The sequence below is a fragment of the Galeopterus variegatus genome, unplaced genomic scaffold (genome assembly GCF_000696425.1).
Source record: "Galeopterus variegatus unplaced genomic scaffold, G_variegatus-3.0.2 Scaffold100, whole genome shotgun sequence".
NCBI lineage: Eukaryota > Metazoa > Chordata > Mammalia > Dermoptera > Cynocephalidae > Galeopterus > Galeopterus variegatus.
This window is the reverse complement of record NW_007726211.1, coordinates 15,803-37,332: the sequence shown is the minus strand read 5'-3', so window position 1 is coordinate 37,332 and position 21,530 is coordinate 15,803. Positions and strand designations below refer to the sequence as shown.

Here is a 21,530-nt window from a genome sequence, read left to right as displayed (position 1 = left end):
GTGGGTGCAGAGTTTCAGTTTTACAACAAGAAAGAGATCTGCAGACGGATGGTGGTGATGATGCACAACGTTACGGGTGGATTTAACACCACCGAAAAACGGTTAAGATGAAAAATCTTATGCATATTTTAACGCAATTTTTTAAATTGGGGTAAAAATCAAATAAGACAGTATCTATGAAAGCACCTTGAAATTTAACTTCTTTCCGAGCCCAAGGCAGTGTATCACTAACCGTACTATTTCAGTGTCACCAAAACACTTCCTGTGGCTTGTTTTATGAGAAAATTGATCTGGCTTCCTACTGAGATTTCACGGGAATGCACCTTTTTGCACCCATCTCCAAGAAAAGCTGGCGGCAACTTCTTTATAAATGGATTTTTTCAGGGTAGTTTTCTGCGTAATTCTACAGCTGCAAAACAATCAATTGTCCTTGAAAGAGTGGGTGTTGGAAAGGGACAAGATCCCGGCAGCATCTTCTTTGCCATTGTTTCTTTTCCTTCATGTCTCAGATGTCTATTTGCCCCTAACGGGGGAGATATTCTGCACCCAGGCCATGCCAGGTTATGGGGTTGTCATGGTGTTGACATCCCACAGGGCCATTTGAACAGCTTGTGAAGGGCACTGGGGTGGGCGGATATCTGGGGGCAGAAGGGAGGGGACAGGGAGGGGACAGACAGGGAACCAAACGCAGGGGCCTCTGTGCAAGGAAGTGAACTCCTCAGCAGTGCAGCCCCCACCCTCACTGAGACCAGCCCAGACTGCCGCGAAGGGTCCAGCCTGGATCCAACCAGCTCTGCTGTAGGTGGGTGCCCCTCTGCTTCCAAATGAACCCCTCCTTCCTTTCCTTGTGCTGTGGACTCACTCGTCCCCTCATGCCACACACTATTCCATGGCTTCTCTCTCTGCCTGGGCCTGGGACAACCGGGCAGTAAGGAGCAGCCTCCCTGTCCCCTCTCACACTCTAGAGGATTTGGGAAGGGCCCTCACTGCTTCTGCCAGGACAGAAGATCGCTGCTAACTGGCAGAAGATGGCAAACGAGGTGGGTCGAGCGCCAAAGGGAAAGGCTCCAGCAGGAGGCGGACATCAGAAGAGGAAGCTGGGCCGGCCCCGTGGCGTACTCGGGAGAGTGCAGCGCTTGGGAGCGGCAGCGCTTCCGCCGCGGGTTCAGATCCTATATAGGGATGGCCGGTGCACTCACTGGCTGAGCGTGGTGCGGTCGACACCAAGCCAAGGGTTGCGATCCCCTTACCGGTCACAAAAAAAAATGAAGAGGAAGCTGATGGATGTGGGAGGTGGGGGGATGGGACTCACACGTCTCCCCTGGGAGACAGGGTGATCCACAGAGCTGTCCCCTATGCAAGAAGGCTCAGGTTCTTTTGGGGGTGGGTAATGAGTAACTTGTGGACCTCCAGTACCCAAGGAGTCTCTGATGCTGGGGTTGCAGGGCCACTGCGGTGGACGGGGGGCAGGAGGGAGGTCTGGCTATGCCTCCGAGCATCCTCAGCACAGACACTGGCTCAGCATTAGTGGGCTGCCTAGAGGACAACCCGGAAGCTTTCTGGCAGGAAAAATAAAAAACAGCAACAAAGCATCATTCAGGGTGGGGGAGCGTGGCTAAAGGAAGAAAACCTGCGAAACTACAGCAGAATCATCATAGACAGGAGAAAACTCACTGCAAACCTCGCTACATGCCACACCCTGCTCGTGGGTCCCTCCAGCCAGCTGCCACTATCCCCACTGCACAGAGCCATAAACTGAGGCATGGGGCCCCTCAACCCCTGTACCCAAACACATGTCCAGGGGTGTCTGTCTGCCTGTGTGTCCCAGCAAGCTGACCTGGTCCCAGCAAACTGCCCTGGCCATAGCGCTACAGGTGACTCCAGGCCAGGACCCCGTGTGCATGGAGAGGGTGCTGGGCAGCCATCCGGCCCCGGCCCTGCTGACCCCCCGCACTCTTCCTCAGCTGTCTTGTCCTCTCTGGAGCCACATTTTCCCACTGTCATCTGGCAGCCACATTTTCCCACTGTCTGGAATGCCAGCTTCATTTTTCCCCAACACTGTGATGCAATCGTCATGACCAACCACGTGTTGTCTTGTGAGAGATACAACGTGCCCTTGGCTCAGGTGTGATTTCACAGACTGTTCCTTGCGCTCGTCTCACATTCATGCAAGAGGACATTTCCTTCCATCCTGGCCTCCTGCCACCACCCGCTCAAACATGCGGTTCTCAGCCGTCACTTGTGTGCTCCCCATGCGGGATGACAGGTGGACACAGGTTCCTCTCTACTCCCTGCCCATCTCTAGCCCTTGGACATCTCTCTGCACGATCGGTGCACTTCCCCTGCTTCCATGGGGCTCCCCGGGATATGGGACGGGAGGACGGTGGAGGGATTTAGGCTTTAGCACAATCTAACTCTTCTGTCCTTGGCCTCCTGTCCCTGAGCGATGTGTCTGAGTTGAGCACAGCCTGCCCAGTGTGACCTGGCTTCAGGGGTTCTATTTCAGCCTCACCCCTAGGTTGTAAAGACTCTGCTCTGAGATGATGGAAATCCATACAGGTGGCCCCATGTGAGGAGCTCAGTTTTCAACGAGGCCAGCAGGCAACAAGGACTGAGCCCATTCCACGGATGCTGGATGGACAGTGCCCCTGCTGTTGCAGCCCTGCGGGACACGGCTCCCGTGTGACAGTCAGCAGGTCAGGCGGGCGGTCAGAATAACCTTTATGCTTTGCCTACAGATGTGCCTATTAAACACAGAAGACTCTGTCAGTGCTACTGCGGTGGGTTAAATGTGTCCCCCAAAAGTTCATGTATTGGAAACTTGACCCCCATTGTAACAGTGTCAAGAGGGTGGGAAATCCAATTATGGTATTGAAAGGTGGAGCCTTGAAGAGGTGATCAGACCGTGAGGACTGTGCTCTGGTGAATGCACCGATCTGTTCATGGAGTGACGGGTGTGGTTCTGATGGCTTTACAGGGAGAGCGAGCCAGCAGCTCAGTTCTGTCCTGCTCAGCTCATTCTTGCTGTGATTCCCCGTGTTGCTGCAGAGGGTCACCACCACGAACAACACCCTCACCAGATGTGTTCCCTGAACTTTGGACTTCCTAGCTTCTGAAACCATAAGAAATAAATTATATTTCTTTATGAATTACCCTGCTTCAAGTATTCTGTTATAAGCAACAGAAACAGACTAATACAACTACCACGTGCAGGGCACAGGTGTGTGGGCCACAGACACTGGTCTCTGTGTTGGCTCCCTCTCAAATCATGTGCTCTGGGAACAGGATCCAATGTGGGGTCCTGGCCCTGGATTGACAATGACAGGAAAGTCATTACACGTGGGCTGGAGAGGTGGCACCTTATAAGGCACCAAGAGACTCCCCAGGTGTGCACACAGGTAAACGAAGGACTCCCTAGACGGGAACTCACTAAGGGCAGAAACCATGTCTTATCTTTCTTTGTACGTCCAAAGCCTACTGCCCCATGCTCAACATAAACCAACTTCCCAGTCAACGTCCACTATCAAACTTCATGAGCTTCATTTTCAGCTTCTTTTAAGCCAAAGGACATTATCATGAACCCCAGTCCCCACCATCAGCCTCAGGACCACCTTCTGGCTCTAGATTCCTTCACCCCCACAACATGGAAACTTAACATTATTAACCACCACTAGATCATTTAAAACAGCCTTGAAGGTAATGACGAAGTCGCCAGCCCAGAATATTTTATGAACTCACTCGCTCCACAAACCGAACATCCCTAACTACACAAGCTGCACGACATGTACCGTCAGGCCCTTTCCCATCTCAACAGGGCAGGTCATCGCAGCCCCAGGCAGGGAGGGCAAATGGTTCAGCACAATAGCAGTTCCCTCAATAAGTTGACATGAGACGGTGCTGCCTGTGCTCAAACGAGCATGCAGTTATTTCTACTTTATTTTTAAAGTACGTGGCCATCATCTGTCATTTTGATGGTCTTAACTTCCATAGAAAGCAGTTGTAGTTAATCTAAAAAAATCAATGGAAGGACACAGCACATGCAATTCTACCTGTCTGTGTGGCAGCTGTCACCTTGATTGCCTGGACACCTAACACTGCCACGGAGGAGAAACAGACCCAGCACTTTCAGAGGGTCAGGGTCAGAGCTGGGAGCACCTGCGAGGTTCCTCACCCCAGCCCAGTGTCCAGCAGCAGGAAGGATTTCAAAGCTAAAGGTGGTGTCTCCTCTCTCTAATGCATTTCAATTCTGAAGTATAGCAGCACATTTTTGAAATCCTTTAATACCAGTGTTCAATCCTTTTGAACAGGTTACTCCTAGGAATCTACTAAATAAGCAAAATGGGAAAAACCTAAAGCAACGGTAATCATTCACTGAATGGGAAGCTTATTATGAGAAGTGACAACATGCTCTCTCCTGTGATATCCTCACGATGCCTCGCACGGCCCTGCAGACTTCCATGTGGCACTAAAGTCATCCTGCGATGCGTGCACGATGAACACATGAGCAAAAAGTTAATATGTTAGATGACTAAGGGGCTGTGGAACACCACTCTTTAAAAAGACATGAAAGTAACTTAAGGGTCAAAAATATTAAGAGCAGCAGACGCTTCCTGAAGGCTTCCCTGTACTGGCTACCATGCTAAGACCCCATGCAACAACCTCGTGTTGGGCGTTCACAACAGATCGGTGTGGAATGCTCTACGATTAACCTCGTTTTAAAGAAGTGGAGACTGAGGCTTGGGAAAGTAGATTCACTGCCTGAGATCATATTACTAGTAAATTTCCAGGAGAAAAACTCAGACAGAAAAGGTCATTATTAGGCCAATGTTGCAACGCAGGTGTCCAGAAGGTGCGGGAAGCCTAGAGAACTATCATGTCTTCCATGTGTTAACTTCACAAAACTGAAAAAAGTCTGCACTGCAGTTTCTCCAGTCTCATGTTAGCAGCATTGTTTCTGTCTCTTGTGGGCCAGATGACAAGCTGAGAGCAGGGTGTGCCCACGGGTGGAGATCCTGCTGCCCAGAGTTCACATCCGTGCTCAAGAGCTGACCACTGGTGCTTCTGAGGCTGTACTCACCTGACACGGGGTGCTGCAGATTGAACTGTGTCCCCCAAAGTTCTATGCATCAGAAACTTAACCCCCACTGTGACAGTGTTAAGAGGGTGGGAAATCCTACAGTCATAATTGAAAAGCGGGGCCTTTGGGAGGTGATCAGATTGTGAGGACGATGCCCTAGTGAATGGGTTGGTCCATTCACTGATGGTTTAATCATGGCCATGGGTGTGGTTCTGTTGGCTTCATAAGGAGAGCATGTGAGGAGGTTAGTCTGTCTCTCTCTCTCCCCAAGCCATCTGCCATGTTGCTATAGTCACCACCAAGAACAATGCCCTCACCATGTGTTCCCTGGACTTTGGACTTCCCAGCCTCTGAAACTGTAAACAATAAATATTGTCACTGTACAAGTTACCCAGTTTCAGGTATTTCTTTTCTAAGCAATAAAAACAGACTAATACAGGGGCACTTAACTATTTGAAAATTCACCAGAATTTAGGGAACCAAATGATGGACTGAGAAAGGAAAACCAGTCAACTTTGGCACAAACTTTTTTGATGAGAAAATATCTGAAACCCATGGATAAAATGAAGTTTTCTTGGGATTCACCAATTATTATGGATAGGTATCCCCATCCATCATCATAACAAAGAATGAAGTGTATTCTATTTAAATAATTTATAAGTTAGCTGGCATTTTGCTAGCCCACAGGAGTGCTCCCCAACGCAGAGGTGGCACTTCTGATGCCGGCAGATGGCCGAGGCTGCGGAGGTGCAGTGGCCTCGTGGCATTCCCACCTCTGTCTCCCTTCCAACCACAGCTTCTTCTGCAGAGGTCTACTGTCCCCAGAGTGCGAGGGAAAGAGCTTGCGATGACTGTGCACCCAGATGGAACTCTTCCAGCTGCTTAGCATCCACAGTGTTCTGGAGTGCGTGTAATTCATCTGCAATCTCCAACAACCCCGAACCACTCTTGTGAGTAATGTTATTAACACCCATCGACTCTATACAGGTTGAAAATCCACAGGTGAAAAACTATTGTGTTCTAACAATTTGCTCTTTTTTAACACCAATATGAGACTGCTCACTATAAACTTATTCATTTCTCCAAATTACAAAAAATATCAACAAATTAATAATCTCGGTACACAACGTCTGTAGTGTCACCTTTACACAGAGTATACTGAGGCTGGTGAAGTTGCTTCCAAAGGCGGCTGTGATCCTGTGCTGACTTAAGATTGGTTTGGGTGCTTGTAAACAAAATGTCACAGTAACAACTTTCTTCTCTGCTGTCTCAAACATCTGCACGTGGGTTTTCCGTGGGCGGCTTTGGTCCAGGCTGGGGTCTGAGACCCACCCACCCACGTGGAGCATCTCTTACGCCGTGTGGGTGGGTCTGATAACATCAAAGGCTTTATTCTCGCTCTCTCGGTCCTACAGAAGGTGAGGGAGACTCCCTGAGGTCAGCACCGTCCGCCAGCACTGAGTGCTGAGGCTCTGGAGGCCAGGGCTGTTGGGGCTCAAGGAAGGTGACCGACGTGGATCTAGACGTGGACAAGAGAGGCTAAGGTGGACTAAAAGGCTGAGAAAGGATTTACAGGTGGGGGTGGCAGGGGAGGGAGTGGGTTCCGAGTCACAGCGGCCAGAACGGCTGCAGACCCTGCTGAAACAGTGGACAATAAGGAAGGCCAGCCCCTGAGACGAAGAGTGTCAGAGCACGCTCTGATGAAAATTAATGTCCCTCACCTCGGCAGAGATGATCACACCCACACCCCGGTCTGACCTCTGCACTCACACCTGGCCTGGGGGGAGCACCCCTGTCCCTCTCCTGTGGCCTGTACCCCTCTCACTCACACAAGTGCACTGGGCCCTGTCCCCATACAGACAGCAGGGTCTCTGCTGACTCCACACATCAGGGTGATATGCGGGGCCCTGCTGTGGGGATCCACGTCTTCAGCTCATGGCTGCCTCTGGACACTGGTGCAAGCCCAAACCTTGATGTGCACGCAGCCCTCTGCCATTGGGGAAACACCAGGCCCTCATCCCAATCACACGCATGTGCATGCGTGACACACATACAGATCATGCACACTACACATACCGCACATAGATCATACACACCACATATACTACACACAGACACACACAGATCACGCACACTAAACACACCACACATAGATCACACACACCACATATACTACACACAGACACACACAGATCACGCACACCACACACACCACACATAGAGCACACACACCACACACCACACACAGACACACACACAGATCATGCACACTACACACACCACGCATAGATCACACAAACCACATACACACACTATACACACCACATACATACACCACATATATACACACACCCCCACACACCTACACACCCCACACACCATACACTACACACACACAGATCACACACACCACATACACTACACACAGACACACATACACAGATCACACACAACACACATACCATCTACTAGGACTACACTTTTCGATAATAATTAGTGACTTTTTTCTAAACACAGAAATCCCTGAAGAAGAGTGCCCTTCTCCTGGGCAACTCCACGTCATTCAGCTGTTGGGACGCCCTTTCTCTCCCCAGATCCTTGTCCTGTGGCTGTGACAGTAACTCTCTGCCCCCTGCCCGTGCTTCTTCCTGCTCTTGCCCTCACATGACAAGCATCCCCACGGGTCAGTTCCTTCACCCCCTTCTCTCCTCACGATAGACTCCCCCTTGCAGAGCAGAAGGACACGTGACTTCAGTCAGTAACATCTCCGTGTGATTCCCCCAGGGATTGCTGGGGACCCTGGGGCACCTGCAGAGAGCAGAGCGATGGCACCAGTGGGTCAGCGCCTGCCATGCTGTGTGTGGTGACTATTCTCAGCTGCCAGCTCGGCTGGACTGGGGACCCCTGGAGAGCTGGTGCAGCACCACTTCTGGGTGTGTCTGTGGGGTTTGAGCTGGGGACTAAGTGGGGCAGACCCGTCTCAATGTGTGGGACACCATCCGCTCAGCCGGGGGCCCGACAGAACAAAGAAAGAGAAAAGCCATTTCCTCGCTCTCCTAGAGCTGGGACGCGCTCCCGCTCCTGCCCTTGGACGTCAGAACTCCAGGCTCTCCGGCCTTGGGACCCCAGACCTTCGACCAGTGGCCCCTGAGCTCCCAGGCCTCAGACTGAGAATCACACCACTGGCTTCCCTGGTTCCGAGGCCTCCGGACGTGGACTGAGCTGCACTACTGGCATCCCAGGGTCTCCAGCCTGCAGACAGCCTGTCCTGGGACTTCTCAGCCACCACGGTCATGTGAACCAACTCCCGTAATAAATCCCCTCTCATCTGTTTATCGTCTACCTATATCCTACTGGTTCTGCCTCTCTGGAGAACTCCAACTACTAACACTGACATATGCAATCTTTTCAGAGTAACTAACAGTAGTGACTGTTAGGCAAGGTTGGGTGTGCGGGTGCGTGGTGGGAGGTGAGCTCTCACCTGGTTGGCCCCAGACACGAGGAGGCTCCATGGTCTCGGGAGGAAGCTGCCTCACCAGCACAGTGTCTGCAGCGCAGCTGCCAATGGAACAGTGGGAGAACCATCTATGCCACATCCTTTGGGATAAACAGCATCTGTGTCTTTTGTGGCTTACTTGTGTGGCCTAATCATTGCTTCTGAACATTTGAATTGGGAGGCATCCCCATCCCTGCCTGCTTCCATGCCAGCACCTGAGTGCACCCTCACATGCTGCGCTGGGCAGGTGTGGAGGTAGGTACCTTCACAGGGAACCGTCTGGGGGGCACTAGCACGCCGACCCTTGCTATTTCTCCAGCACACACATGCTGGGACTCCTAACAACCTCAACTCTTCCCAGGCCACCAAATTTCCTTGAGGGACACGGCTCATCAGCAAGGCCCCCGCAGCAGGATGAGGGGGAGTGGGCGCCCTGCTCCAGGCCCCCAGCACCACTGCCCATGGGAATCTCGCAGGAGCCCACTGGCAAAGCAGCTAAAAGTACAGTTAACCTGCCTAACCTGGATATACATCTAGGCCAGTCATGACAGATGACACGTGGCAGGCCCACCCCCTACAGCACAAAGCAAGAGTGGTGGGCGAGAGCCAGATGACCCGCATGCTCTGGCCGCTGCCAGCCTCCCACTACACCTCCTCCACTGGGCAGCCGGAGTGCCCAGGAGGGGCTCTGGCCCCACCACCCCTGTGTGGCACTGTAGGTGGCTCCCATGTTGCTGGGATGAGGACCCAAATCTGTGCCACGGGCCCCTGCACCGGACACACACCACTCTCCCTCACCCCCTAGGCCCCTCAAGCTTGTTTCAGGTCTTCAAATGCCCACGCCCCTGATAGATGCAGGGCCCTTCTGTAAGCTGCTCTCTCTGCAACATGGTGCCCTCTCCCCTGCCCCGCTTTACACAGAGCTGGAAGCAAGGGACCTGCAAGTCCATCTGCGGCAGGAAGCCAGCTCCTATTTAAGCAGAATCCGAGAGGGTGGCTGGAGCTCAGTAATCCACAGCCAGCTCACCTAGTAAAACCCTGTTGTTAAAGTCATCACCCCAAGTAAGCCAATATCCCACAGCTGAGCTCTGCCAGGCAATGCTTTCCCTCTCTGCCTTCCTTATTCATGTGCAGACTGACCTCTATTTGGGGAGCACAGAGTTTCTTTTTCTCGTTTTTCTCTTCATCCCTACTCCTTCACATCTGCAGGGAAATTCAAACTGCTTCACCTGGATTTAAGTCTAGGCCAATTTATAAGGTGGGTGACACTTTGCAAAAAATAAGTTGCAGTGGTTGGGCTAGGAAGGTCTGTGGGGATTAGTCTAACATGGAATTTCACAGCATCACTGAAGAAGAAAAGCGAGGTTCCTGAACGACTGAGGAAATGCAACACCAAATGACACTATATATACAAGGGGACTTCAAAAAGCTCGTGGAAAGATCTGCATTATCTTTCAATTCTGTTTTTCCATGAACGTTCTGAGGTCCCCTTGTATATACACCTGTGTCTGTCTATGGAGACCCCCTTGCTGCCCTCCTGTTCAGCATGGCTGAGGCAGAAGAGAGACCCAGCACCAGCAGGACCTCCTAAACCCTCCTCTGTCTCAGGCACAGTGTGAGCTGTGGAACAGCCATTGCCATTAGCCTTCAGCACAAGCCCAAAGCAGAGAAGGCATGGAGGGCCCAGACTCCCAGCTTGGTCAAGGGGGCCGTCCTAACACTTTCTCTGCCACCCCCAGACATGCATAATATATGCATCCCCTAGCAACTGAGCTCAGCCCCGCTGCAGGAGACAGCAAACACGTCCAGCATCAGATGCAGGGAAGGAGGCTTGGCCTAGACAGAGACAACAAGGGGCCTTTTCTCAAAGAGCAGTCATCTCTTGTGGCATCTCCCAGGTGGCTAGACGTGGCCAAGCTACCTTGGAAACGGTCGGGTCAAAGAGGAGCTTATTAGTAAACTTGTTAACGATCATCAACTCTTCACAGGGAGAAAATCGATAGATGAAAAACTGTCATATTGTAACAACTTACTGTATTTGACACCCACCATATATGTATTTTTATCGTATTTTTTCATGTTGCCTACTGCCAGAGCTAGAGGTCATACAGGGCTGGAACACCCTCCAGTTCTAGAGTTCCAGCCAATAAGAGACATCAAAACCCAACACATCACCATAATCCAACAGACGAGACGAAGGGTGAGCCCATAGATTCAGAGTCACCAAAAATGAAACACCCAACTGCAAGGTGTGGCCCCTACTTGGATCCTGAGACAGAAATCAAGTGAAATAAGACAAAATTCTGACACTGGTGTGACAACTGGAAATTTGAACACAGACGAGATATTTAATGATATTAAGGGATAATTTTCAGTTTATCGAGTGAGATGATGGCATTATGCTATGTTAAAAAGAAATAATCCTTATATTCTAAAGATATTACATGAAATGTTGATAAGATAATACAACTGGGATTTATTTCAATGTAGGACAAGAGGTATAAGGGGATGGGCTGCTGGCAATGCTGGCCTTGGGTTCCTGGGCCAGGGTCAGGGGTCATTATCTCACTTTGGTGTATGTTCAAAATCCTGCAGTATAAAGAGGAAAAAAAATGCCTCACGAAAAACATAAAACTGAGCATTCAGAGAAGCCTCTGGGGTTTCCTGGCTGGGAATCTGAGTCTGCCTCTTGGACTCAGCAGAGATCTAACCAACGACCCCCTGGTGGCTGCATTGTGTTACCAGGGACAACAAAGACCTGCGAGGCTCACCTCAATGTGGGCAGGTTTGGTGCCTTTGAACATAAACTCCTGAAGGAGTTTCTAAATACAAGGTGACTTCAAAAAGTTAGTGGAAGAATGGAATTAAGAGATTAAAAAATATGAACTTTTCTCAACATAAGCTACATCAAGTTCAAGATACTTTTGCAAGTAATGACACCAGCCATTCAGTCCATCTCTAAAGAACTGAGGGTCCCAGGACTTTAACCATGTCAATGCAGTCTTTCTTACATTATTAACTGAAGAAAATGGGTGCCCTTTAAAGATTTTTTAAGATTAGGAGACAAAAAGAAGTCAGAAGAAGCCAAATCAGCACTGTGATTTGGGTGCCTAATGACTCCCACTGAAACTCTCACAAAATTGCCCTTGTTTGACAGGAGGCGTGAGCAGGAGCACGGTCCTGGTGGGGAAGGACTCTCTGCTGAAGCTTTCTGGGGAGTTTTTCTGCTAAAGCTTTGACTTTCTCAAAACTTTCTCATGATCAGCAGGTGTTATCATTCTCTGGTCCTCCAGAAAGTCAACAAGCAATATGCCTTGAGCATCCCAAAAACTTGTTTCCATGACCTTTGCCCTTGACCAGTCCACTTTTGCTCTGACTGGGTCACTGCCACCTCTTGGTGGCCACTGCTTTGATCGTGCCTTGTCTTCAGGATTGTACTGGTGAAGCCATGAGTCATCCCCTGTGACGATTCTTCAAAGAAATGCTTCAGGATCTTGCTCCCACGTGTTTAAAGTTTCCATGGAGAGATCTGCTCTTGCCTGCAGCTGATCTGGGCACAACCGTTTTGGCACCCACCGAGCAGAAAGTTCGCTCGACTGTAATTTCTGTCACAATTGTGTGAGCTGGACCAACTGAGACGTCTGTGGTGTTGGCTGTTGTTTCTGCTGTTAATCGTTGTCCTCTTCAATCAGGGCATGAACAAGACTAGTTTTTTCCTCACAAATTGATGAGGATGGTCCTGCTGCTGTGGGCTTCACCTTCAACATCATCTCGCCCCTTCTTTAAACAAGTCATCCGTTTGTAACCTGCTGATTTCCATGGGGCATTGTCCACAAAAACTTTTCCTCAAGGACCAATGATTTCAACATTCTTCCACCCGAGCTTCCCATAATTTTGATGTTTGTACTTGCTTCAATTTTAGCAGAATTCATGTTGCTGTGATAGGGGCTCTTTTCAAACTTCTATCCTTCTTAGTGCCTTGAACTAGATCCTGTTCACACACATTATAACATGTTAGTACAAGTTTATTTTAGTGCACAAAATTTTGCAATCCACGCATAGTTTTATCACCATATGCATGAACTTTTTGAAGTGCCTTTGCAGAACTTCTTTTTAGAAGCAAAATCATTGTTGCTGGTACTTTTAAAGAATCAACTGTGTGACTTTTGGTTTCACCTACAATCTAATTCTTGGAGCACCTTGGGAAGAACTTCCACAGTGATTACACCCACTTCTGCAGAATTTCCCAAAAGCCCACCTCAGGGATGATAAATATGTGTGAATTCTTTGTCGAGCTCGTAGGCTGATGCTTCAGTTACTGCAGGATGCCTTCCTCGTTCACACATCCAGACTGCTGGTCAGTCGCCAGGCTCTGGGAGACGCAAGCACAGACCAGAGGGGCCACTGCCGCAGGAGCTCAGGGATCAGGTGGAGGAGGAGGCATGTGACCAAGTGAATTCTAACTCACTGCAGCGTGGATGGTTTGTGGGCAACGGGGAAGGGTTTCCAGGTGACTAGACAGAAGCCTTCAGAGAGGAGTCCCATTCTAGCTGATTACTGACGACTGAGACATCTTCCAGGGGAGAAGGGACTTTGGGTGCCATGAGGGTCAGATGAGCGTGACTGCAGGTGTGGGCCGTGGGGTGGAGGGGTGGGGATGGGGGTGGGCACGGCCGCACGTAGAGGGCCTTGTCTTGGGTGGGGGTCCAGGACGTGGGCAGCGGACACTGGCCGTTCCTGGTGTAGGAAGGAACCACCTGACGGGGGCCTGTGGGATAGAGCAGGGAGGCAGGAGCGTGAGGTACAGAAAGCAGACAGGACATCGTTCAACAGTGTGAGCAAGAAGCAAGCCAAGGAGCCACTGGGAGCCTTGCGACAAAGGAGGCTCGTCAGGAGCTGGGAGGTGACAGGAAGCAAAACCAACACGTCCCTGACTCCACAGAGGAGCACGAGCCTCAGGCAACTGTGCGCACACTCAGGCGGTTCTGAGGAGGCTGGGAACCGGGGGGGGGCCTCCTGGAGGAGAGGACCTCCGCGTGACCTCTGGGCCATGGGGAGGAGCTACAGGGGTGCCTGGGAGCACAGTCCAGAGAGGGCTGAGCCCCTGAGGAGGGGGCATGGGGGTAGGTGAGCCTGCAGGGCCTCAGGGGGCACTAGAGACCTGGGGCTCTATCTCAGGAGATTGTAAGATGAGAGGGCGACAGAGTCAGATTCAGGCCGTGGTGGTCTCTTTGGGTTCAATGTTCGTCACGAACTGAAGAGCAAGGGCAGGTGCAGGTGGACCAGGCAGAGGGCCCGGCAGCCAACCACCCGAACTGGGACGGGAGGGCAGCGGGCAAGAGAAGGAGACAGGCTGGAGAGCACCCCGGGAGGCAAAGAGCTGGGTGTGGGGGGTGAGGAGGAGGAAACGCGGCACTGGGGGTGGGACCGAGGACCACGACATGCTTCCTCCGTGTGCAGCTTCAGGCTTCTCAAGACAGCACCTTCTGAACTTTCTTCGAGATTCTTGGTTCCCAACACCCTCACACTTGGTCGGTGGGTGAGGAGCAGCCCCACTCCTGGCACGAGGCAGCATCTCCCCGCGTGGCACCTTGTGTCTGGATTCCTGCACAGCTGCCACCAGCGCGCCACACCCACGCCTGCTTGTGGGGCTGGTCATGCACTCCATAGACGCGTGGAAGCTCGGAGGGTAAAGTGTCATTGGTCATCTCACTGATCGGCTTCTCCAAGGTGAAAGAAAGTTTTACCACAGGGAAGCACTGAAGGAGGACAAATTACCATGTAACCTGTCTCTTTCCAGAACATCAACGGCAGCACGGTGAGTGCAGACCATCGTCACCTTGGCGTTCTCTTCTCCCAGCCATGGCCACCCTGGGCCTCTGTGCTCCACGCTGCTGCAACCTGCCTTGGGAAGCTTGCGTCCCCCTCCTCTCTTGCAGGTGAGGCTGTGTTCCCTTCAGCGACTGCGAACGGCCTAGTGTCACTTACTCACCGCGTTCGGGTCTGTTCCATGTGCCTCACTTCACCCTTCGTGACACCTGCAAGGTGGGCACTATTATTGCCAATTTAAAGATGAGGAGACCCAAGCACAGGGGAGATGTGTGGCCTGCCCCGGCAGCCAGGCCTCCCGCATCACCTTCACCCCTCCACGGTGCCATCGGGAGGCTGTGAAGGTCATATGCAGACCACGGCTTTTCCATGACAGCAGGGGTCCCAGGCACTTCCACTGCTGGACGGGGGCTCCCACATAATCCACACCTCCTGCCTCCTTGCCCACCAGCTAGTGCACAGCCTGCTGGGTCAGCTCCGTCTCGAGGGGCAGTGTAGGGTCCTGTCGGTGACCTTTCTTGTCTCCCACATCAAGTGTGTGACTCACCCTACCCCTACTTCCAAGCCCCCACATTTTTACAGCCATGGGTTTTACTTCCCCAAAGTCGGTCTCATTGACTCAGAATGACCCTTCTGTAGGAATATATCCCAAACAAGAGGACTGTTTTAGTTAAGTAAAGGGAGGCGTATCCGCAGAAGCCATGTATCTCTGAAGCATTTGTTTATTAGATTTGAAAAGCAGTCTCTTCCTCACTGAGAGGTAAATAGCTGCCTTTGCTGAGGCTCAGCTTCCATCCTGTGATTTCGTCCTAGCAACCTAACAGGCCACAATTTAAAGTCGTCCTTGGAGGACTGCGGACGGCTGTCCCGCCCTTCATTCGGTCTTAAGTAATCCGTCTAGCTAGTAAAAAGGATGGAAATGTAAATGGCGAAGGATTACCCTGTCCATCAGAAAATGTAAAAGGAAGTGGCGCCTGGCAGAGAAAGCCATATTATTCTCCCATCCAAACGTCAGCGAAGAGCCCGTGTCAAGGATGAGATAACGCAGAGTTAAGAGTCACGTCCCTCCTGCTTTCCATGGAACAAGCAAATACACAAAAGGCCTTTTCTCCCTTCAAGAATGGCATCTGAGTCTTGTAAATTAATAGCTGATATATTAAGGTTTAAGCTGAGATCTGGTGAAATCTTGCCCCAGAGAATCCCAAATTATTCATGAATCTGATAATGGGGCAAAAACCGCCATCTCTCTGCAGAAGACAGGGCGGCATAATCTTCTGATACATTCTGCCTTGCAGCAAACAGTGGGAACTGTTGACAGAAAGCTGCATTATCTTCCCCAGACTTCTTTTGTCCAATTGAAGTGACAAAAGAAAAAGGGAAATCAGCCAGGGTAACACAATCATTTTCCTTTTTGCCCACTGCTTGTAGCAGGTAAATGTCTCAAAGGAGCAGCCAGGGGACGCTCTGCAGAAAATAAATTCTAAACACAAAGAAAAACCCCACCATAATAATGGCTTCGTTTTCTACTGGAAAGTCACCGAGAGCAGAGAGGACTTGATTTGATAGGTCTCTCTCTCTTCATCAGAAAGGGCTGAGGCTCCAGCGGGAACAAGCCCACACCCACCATCCTTTCACCCGAGGACCCGCCTCCATGTGGGGAACGGGCCGGTGTGGACCACCTGGCTCTGGAGTTCCAGGACAAACTGCACAGGTTAGCTGCTGTTCTCCAGGCTGACAACTAGGTTGCCATTTGAAAGAGTTTTTAAAATGAACAGAAAACCTTCACGGAGGTGGTCATCTCTCCTTTGCAGCACAAGTGAGCCCCAGTACCCTAGAGGAGGGGGCGGTCAGCCGTCGCCCTGCAAGGGTGGAGCTTAATGCTCATGCAGGGAATGAGACACTTGGCCTCAGCGAACACGACCAAACTGAAGGCCTCGCGTGGGAAAGAAGGCTCCCCAAATAGCGTGAAGCAGAGGGTCCACGGGTAAGCACGCACACACACACCGCGCAACATGTCCACACACAACACGCATCACATAAACACACACAGCACAGCACACACAACACACAGAGCCACGTTTCCTAAGGAGGAAACCACAACACAGGGATTTGAAAATCTGTAACAAGTGGGATGGTGCTACAACGGTTCGCATCACGGAGCCATCAAGCGGGCATCTCGTCCTTGCCTTAACCGTGCAAAAATGTACCCTCAGCAGAGCCTTTCTGTAGGGCATGACAGTAAAGGCATAAGCACGCACTAGGAGAGCCTAATTTTAAGAAAAAGAGTACAAGGACAAACGCACGGAGCATATCACATAAGCAAAGAGAGTACAAACAGGAAGACCAGTCTTAATAAAAAAAGTCCTCCAGAGAAGGTTGAGTCAATGTTTTGGTGTAAACTCGAAACTGCAGCTGCTTATGACTTATCTAAAAACATAAGCCCAACATCAACAGCTGAAAACAGTCTTAAGTTCTAACTTGGCTTTGATACACAGTCTGTAGTGTGAGCTCAAAATAAACCATTTCTGTCTGCCCAATTGTGGTGTGCAGCTATTTCTCGCTGATGAAATTTGGTATCTCCAGCGCCGCAACAGCTAGCATATGCTGGGGGACTGAGCCTTGTGGGAGGTGTGCGTGCAGAAAGAAGCCTCTGCAGAGTCACCAGGAGAGGAGGGTTCTGGCTTTAACGCAGCTCCTTCCTCCTCTGCCTCCTCTGCAGACAGTCATAGGAATATGGTGGTCTTCTTAACTGAGGCAGAAATATCTGAACAATGTGCACTATAATTGGAAGGCAAAATTATGTATACACACACATGTACACACACACTCATGTATTTGCGTAGCCAGCCAGACATGCTCTTCTCTTTGAAACATGGCTTCTAATACCTGAAAATAACACCAAATTCTTGCAAAGCCCAGCGTCAAATGTCAGATTCATTCATGAGCTGACCTGAGAAATGGGGCCAACCACTTTTAGCCCACTGGGTACACGACGTTTGAATTCCTATCTTTGTTACAAGCAGATCAACATGAGACAGGGGAGAGAACATTGCGTTGCTGTGAAGCATGTTTTCCCTCTGAAGGGTGGCTCATCTGATATCTGGACCACACTGATGTCAGACAAAGCTTGTGCAGTTTTAGCACACACGCCATCAGTATGGGGTGCAGTTACTGGGGCCCCAAGCCCCATCCTGCTGCGCGGTCCCTCATCCCTACACACAGGGAGTCCCTGGGAGAGCCAGCTAGCCCCAGGCCTCATTACTCACACCCCTGTCCCAAGAGCCAGGCAAGAGGACAGGAGCACAGACCCCAGGAAGGGCTCTGTCTGGTTTGCTTTGGTTTAACACACTTCAGAGAGCTGCCCTCGAGCTCAGGGGCCGATCTCAGAGCACCAGGTGGGGTTACCTGCGGGCCTCCTGGCTGCCGTCCACGTCTAACACTGGGGACGCCTCCACTCAGTTTCAGTTAAATACGTTTAAACGTAAGAGCTCTACCCAATTCACAAGGCACCCCCCGGCCCGCCAGGATCTCGGTGTACCCGGAGAGAGACCCAGCACTCAGTACTCACTCGAGCTCCGTCACGATGTAGCCGAACTCCTCTTCCTCAGGAGACTTGACTTCCAACTGCAGGCCTTGGCCAGCGGGCTCCCCAGCTCCTGCCTGCCGGCTCTGCTCTTCCCTTAGAGCCCCTTGAATCCAGTTTTGGAACTCCCCAAGCCCACCGACTCTGGGCTCCGAATCCAGCTTCCTCTCCAACGAGTCTGTGGAGTAGGAGCGACTCTTCACATTTTCCACCCCGGCGCCCTCCTCTTCTGAAGGCAAGGAAGCCTCGGGGTCCTCTGCTTTCTTGATCTCCGTTTTGAAGGATTTTGCAAGAGGGGGAGCTCCAGGCGGGAGTTGAGACCCATGATCGCGCAAGAGGTCCCCAAGTCTGATGCTCAAACGACTGACCTGGCAGAAAGGAGACCCCCGTGAGATGACATCGACGAGAAAGGACTGTTGGCCCATACGATCGAAGGAATATCTGCCATGAAGTCATCCACACGGGGTAACAACAGGCAACTAGAAACACAAGCACTTGATGAAGACAAAAGTTTTACAGCCTATATTTAGAATTTCATCTCGATGAGAAATTTTCACCCCGATGGAGGACAAGGGAATTGCATATGAGAATCACTTAGAGAGCGTTCAGCATTCTCTCTCATGCACACGTGCACGCACGCACGCACCCCTTCCTGAAGAACCTGGTTTTGTAGAGTCAGTGTAGGTCTCTGGCTCCTTTATTTTACAAAAAGAACCTGTGTGATTCCAAGACCCCACCTCACCTCTCCAGAAGCAGTGAATACCTGATAATAATAATAATGGTAATTGGCATTTACTCAGCTCCTACAACGCACTAGATGCTTTATATGCTTAAATCTAGAGTCCTCATGATAACCCTACAAGTTGAGAATGATCATAACCCTCATTTTACAGATAGGTAAACTGAGGCACAAAGAGGCTAACCCACAAGTGAGCACGTCACAGAGACATGTAGTTACATTCCCACAACGTCTCGGGGCTCTGTGGTTCTCACATGGGCAGCGAGTACCCCGTCTCCTCAGAACCACTTAACTGGCATCTGGACTGATGAATATTATCATTATAAACTCAGTGCTGATTTTCAACAGGACACTAATTTGCTTTGTGCAAATTATCTCATTTAATTATTACCCCAATCCTGCGAGTAAAGCGCTAGTTTTATCTATTCTTTATAGACTCTGGGGCTTATAGAGGTTAGATATTAAGTAGTTTGCACAGGATCACAGAGGTAGTGGCTGGAGATCCAGAATTTGACCTCGGGTCTAACTGATGTCTAAGATGTGGCCTTCACCACAAAGCAGGTGCCAACACTGCCGCACGAGGAGGACACCAGCTGCACCTGCTCTGGGCACACAACGAGGGTAAAAGTCATATGCCTGTTCAGTGGGTGCATTTCTTAACTATAAAATTAAATCTCTAGTATTACATTAGACAGAAAACAGGAAAATTGGATTTACTTTCCCACTCTATCAAAATGGGTTTATTTAGGAAATTAGGAAGGACTACAAGGGAAAGTGACTGTTTCCTTTCTGACCAGAAATTATTCATAACTTTTCCTTTTGTGTTTTCAATATTTAAAGCAAATATTATTTTGATAAAAACATGTTTTCAAATTTGGATCCTGAACGACAGTACATAGCATTTAAGTTACTGAGTAGGGACAGAACAGTGTCCTCAGGATTTTGAAGGAAAAGGAATAATATCCTCACTTAAATTGTGTTTCATGTGAGGAGGAAAAAGAATAAACACAGAAAAACATAGAAAAGACGACTCTCAAATACCCTCTTTGAAATAAAGTGCTTGAAAGTGCACCCCCAGCAAAGGAGAAATGAATCCAAAGTCAAAGCACGGGGATGGACAGGGGTGGCCTGAGAGTCCCCATCGTCCTCAGCCTGTGGTGGAGTCAGGAAGAGACTACGGCCACCCTCGCCACCGCTGTTGTCCCTGCCCGCTGCCTCCTACGCCTGGGAACGTGTCTTCTCACCCCACTGCCCCCCACAACTCAGAGACAGTGTCCCGCCAGCTCTGACGGACACTCACAACAGTCCCTGCTGTTTGCTCACAGTCCCTGCCAACTGTCACTGAACCACGAGCCACAAGGCAATCCGACAGGAGAATTTCTAACCAAAGATTCGTATCTTCCACTCCAAAAACTAGAGTTCACAGAACCACGTAAGGTCATCTCATTGCTCATGATCTGATTTTCTGCATCCTCAAGACTTGTATTCATGACCACAGGTTCTTAAGTAGGAAACACTAACAAACCAACAAACTCAGTGGGGAGAATTAAGACCCGGTGAGGGGGTGTCACCTCTGACTAAGCCCTTCTCAGTCACCTGCTTGAGTGGCATCATTCATGAGAGCCTGCTGCAATGACAGAGCCGTTCTTCATCTACGCCACCCGAGGTGTCAGCCACGAGCCACACCTTACCACTGACACGCAAAACGTGGCCCGTGTAGCCGAGGAGCTGAATTTCTCATTTATTTACCTTTAATTGATTTAAACGTAACTGTAAATAGCCACGCGTGGGCAGTGGCCACCGTATCAGACCGTGCCACCTCATGAGCTAGTCTGCGCATGTCCCGTGTTCAGTGAACCTCACAGATGGGCACCCACAGGACAGCATCATGCATGTAACCTGGGCACAGGGTGACCACCTGATGTGGTCATCTGACACCTCTGGTTGGGAAATTCTAAGAAATACTGATTTTCTTCTTTGTATGAGCTGTATTTTTCATATTCTACAGTGGACAAGTATTAGTTTACAATATGAAAATAGACGTTGTATATCTAAACAGACATTTTGTATGTACTCTCTATATTTTTTCTCCATTTTGGAATTATGAGAATCTTTTCCATCCTTTACTAGAAAAACGTTCCCAAACCATGAACATACAGATAACCAATGTAACTCCAGGTTTGATGAGAACTGAACGTCCGGATAGGGCACGTCTTACCTGGTCGTGGACTCTGTCGTCCTCTTCTCGCTCTCCGTCATCTGTAAAAGACACCAGCGTTACCAGGACCCTCGTCAGGAGCGTCCTCACAGGCTGTCCCAGCACGGGGACAGACAGGCACCCAGGCTCCTCGTCTGCACTGGGCGGTGACAGGTCAGCCCAGCGTCCACCTGCACGAGCCTCCTGTGTGTGGTGCACAACAGGGTCCCTGTGCCTCCCAGAAGACGTGGCACAGCTGACACAGACAGAGGTGGCCGCAGGTACATGACCGGCTCCTGGTCGCCAGCACTTGGGCCTTGCTCATGAGGAGCCCCGCAGCACCCGGGCCTGCTGAGGGCGGTGCAGGTGGAACTCGGGCCACGGCGCGATCAGGCCGCCTCGCGTGGTCGCCCCATCTCTAGCCCAGAGGTGCGGGCTCACCGCTCGTGGGGACAGCAGCCCCGGGCGGGGACTGGTCCTCCTGACCGGGGTGGCCCCGCGTCCCCACAAGCCGCCCAACGGCGCTTCAGGCCAGCAGCCCCGCCAGCGGCAGAGTTGGGAGGGACGGGTTCAAGGCCACCACGTGTGAACGCTGAGCCAGACACTGCA

At 50.7% G+C, this 21,530-nt stretch overlaps 1 protein-coding gene across 1 annotated transcript in view; it reads right to left on the bottom strand.

The window, feature by feature from the left end:
* The window catches only part of LOC103599612 (receptor-type tyrosine-protein phosphatase N2-like), a 68,857-nt gene that overhangs the window by 46,539 nt on the left and 788 nt on the right, over positions 1-21,530 (bottom strand). The window contains exons 2-3 of the mRNA XM_008583765.1: positions 20,943-20,983; positions 17,971-18,353 (exon numbers count right to left, since the gene is read on the bottom strand). Of these exons, the coding sequence (XP_008581987.1) occupies positions 17,971-18,353; positions 20,943-20,983 (424 nt within the window). The remainder of the gene's footprint in view (positions 1-17,970; positions 18,354-20,942; positions 20,984-21,530) is intronic.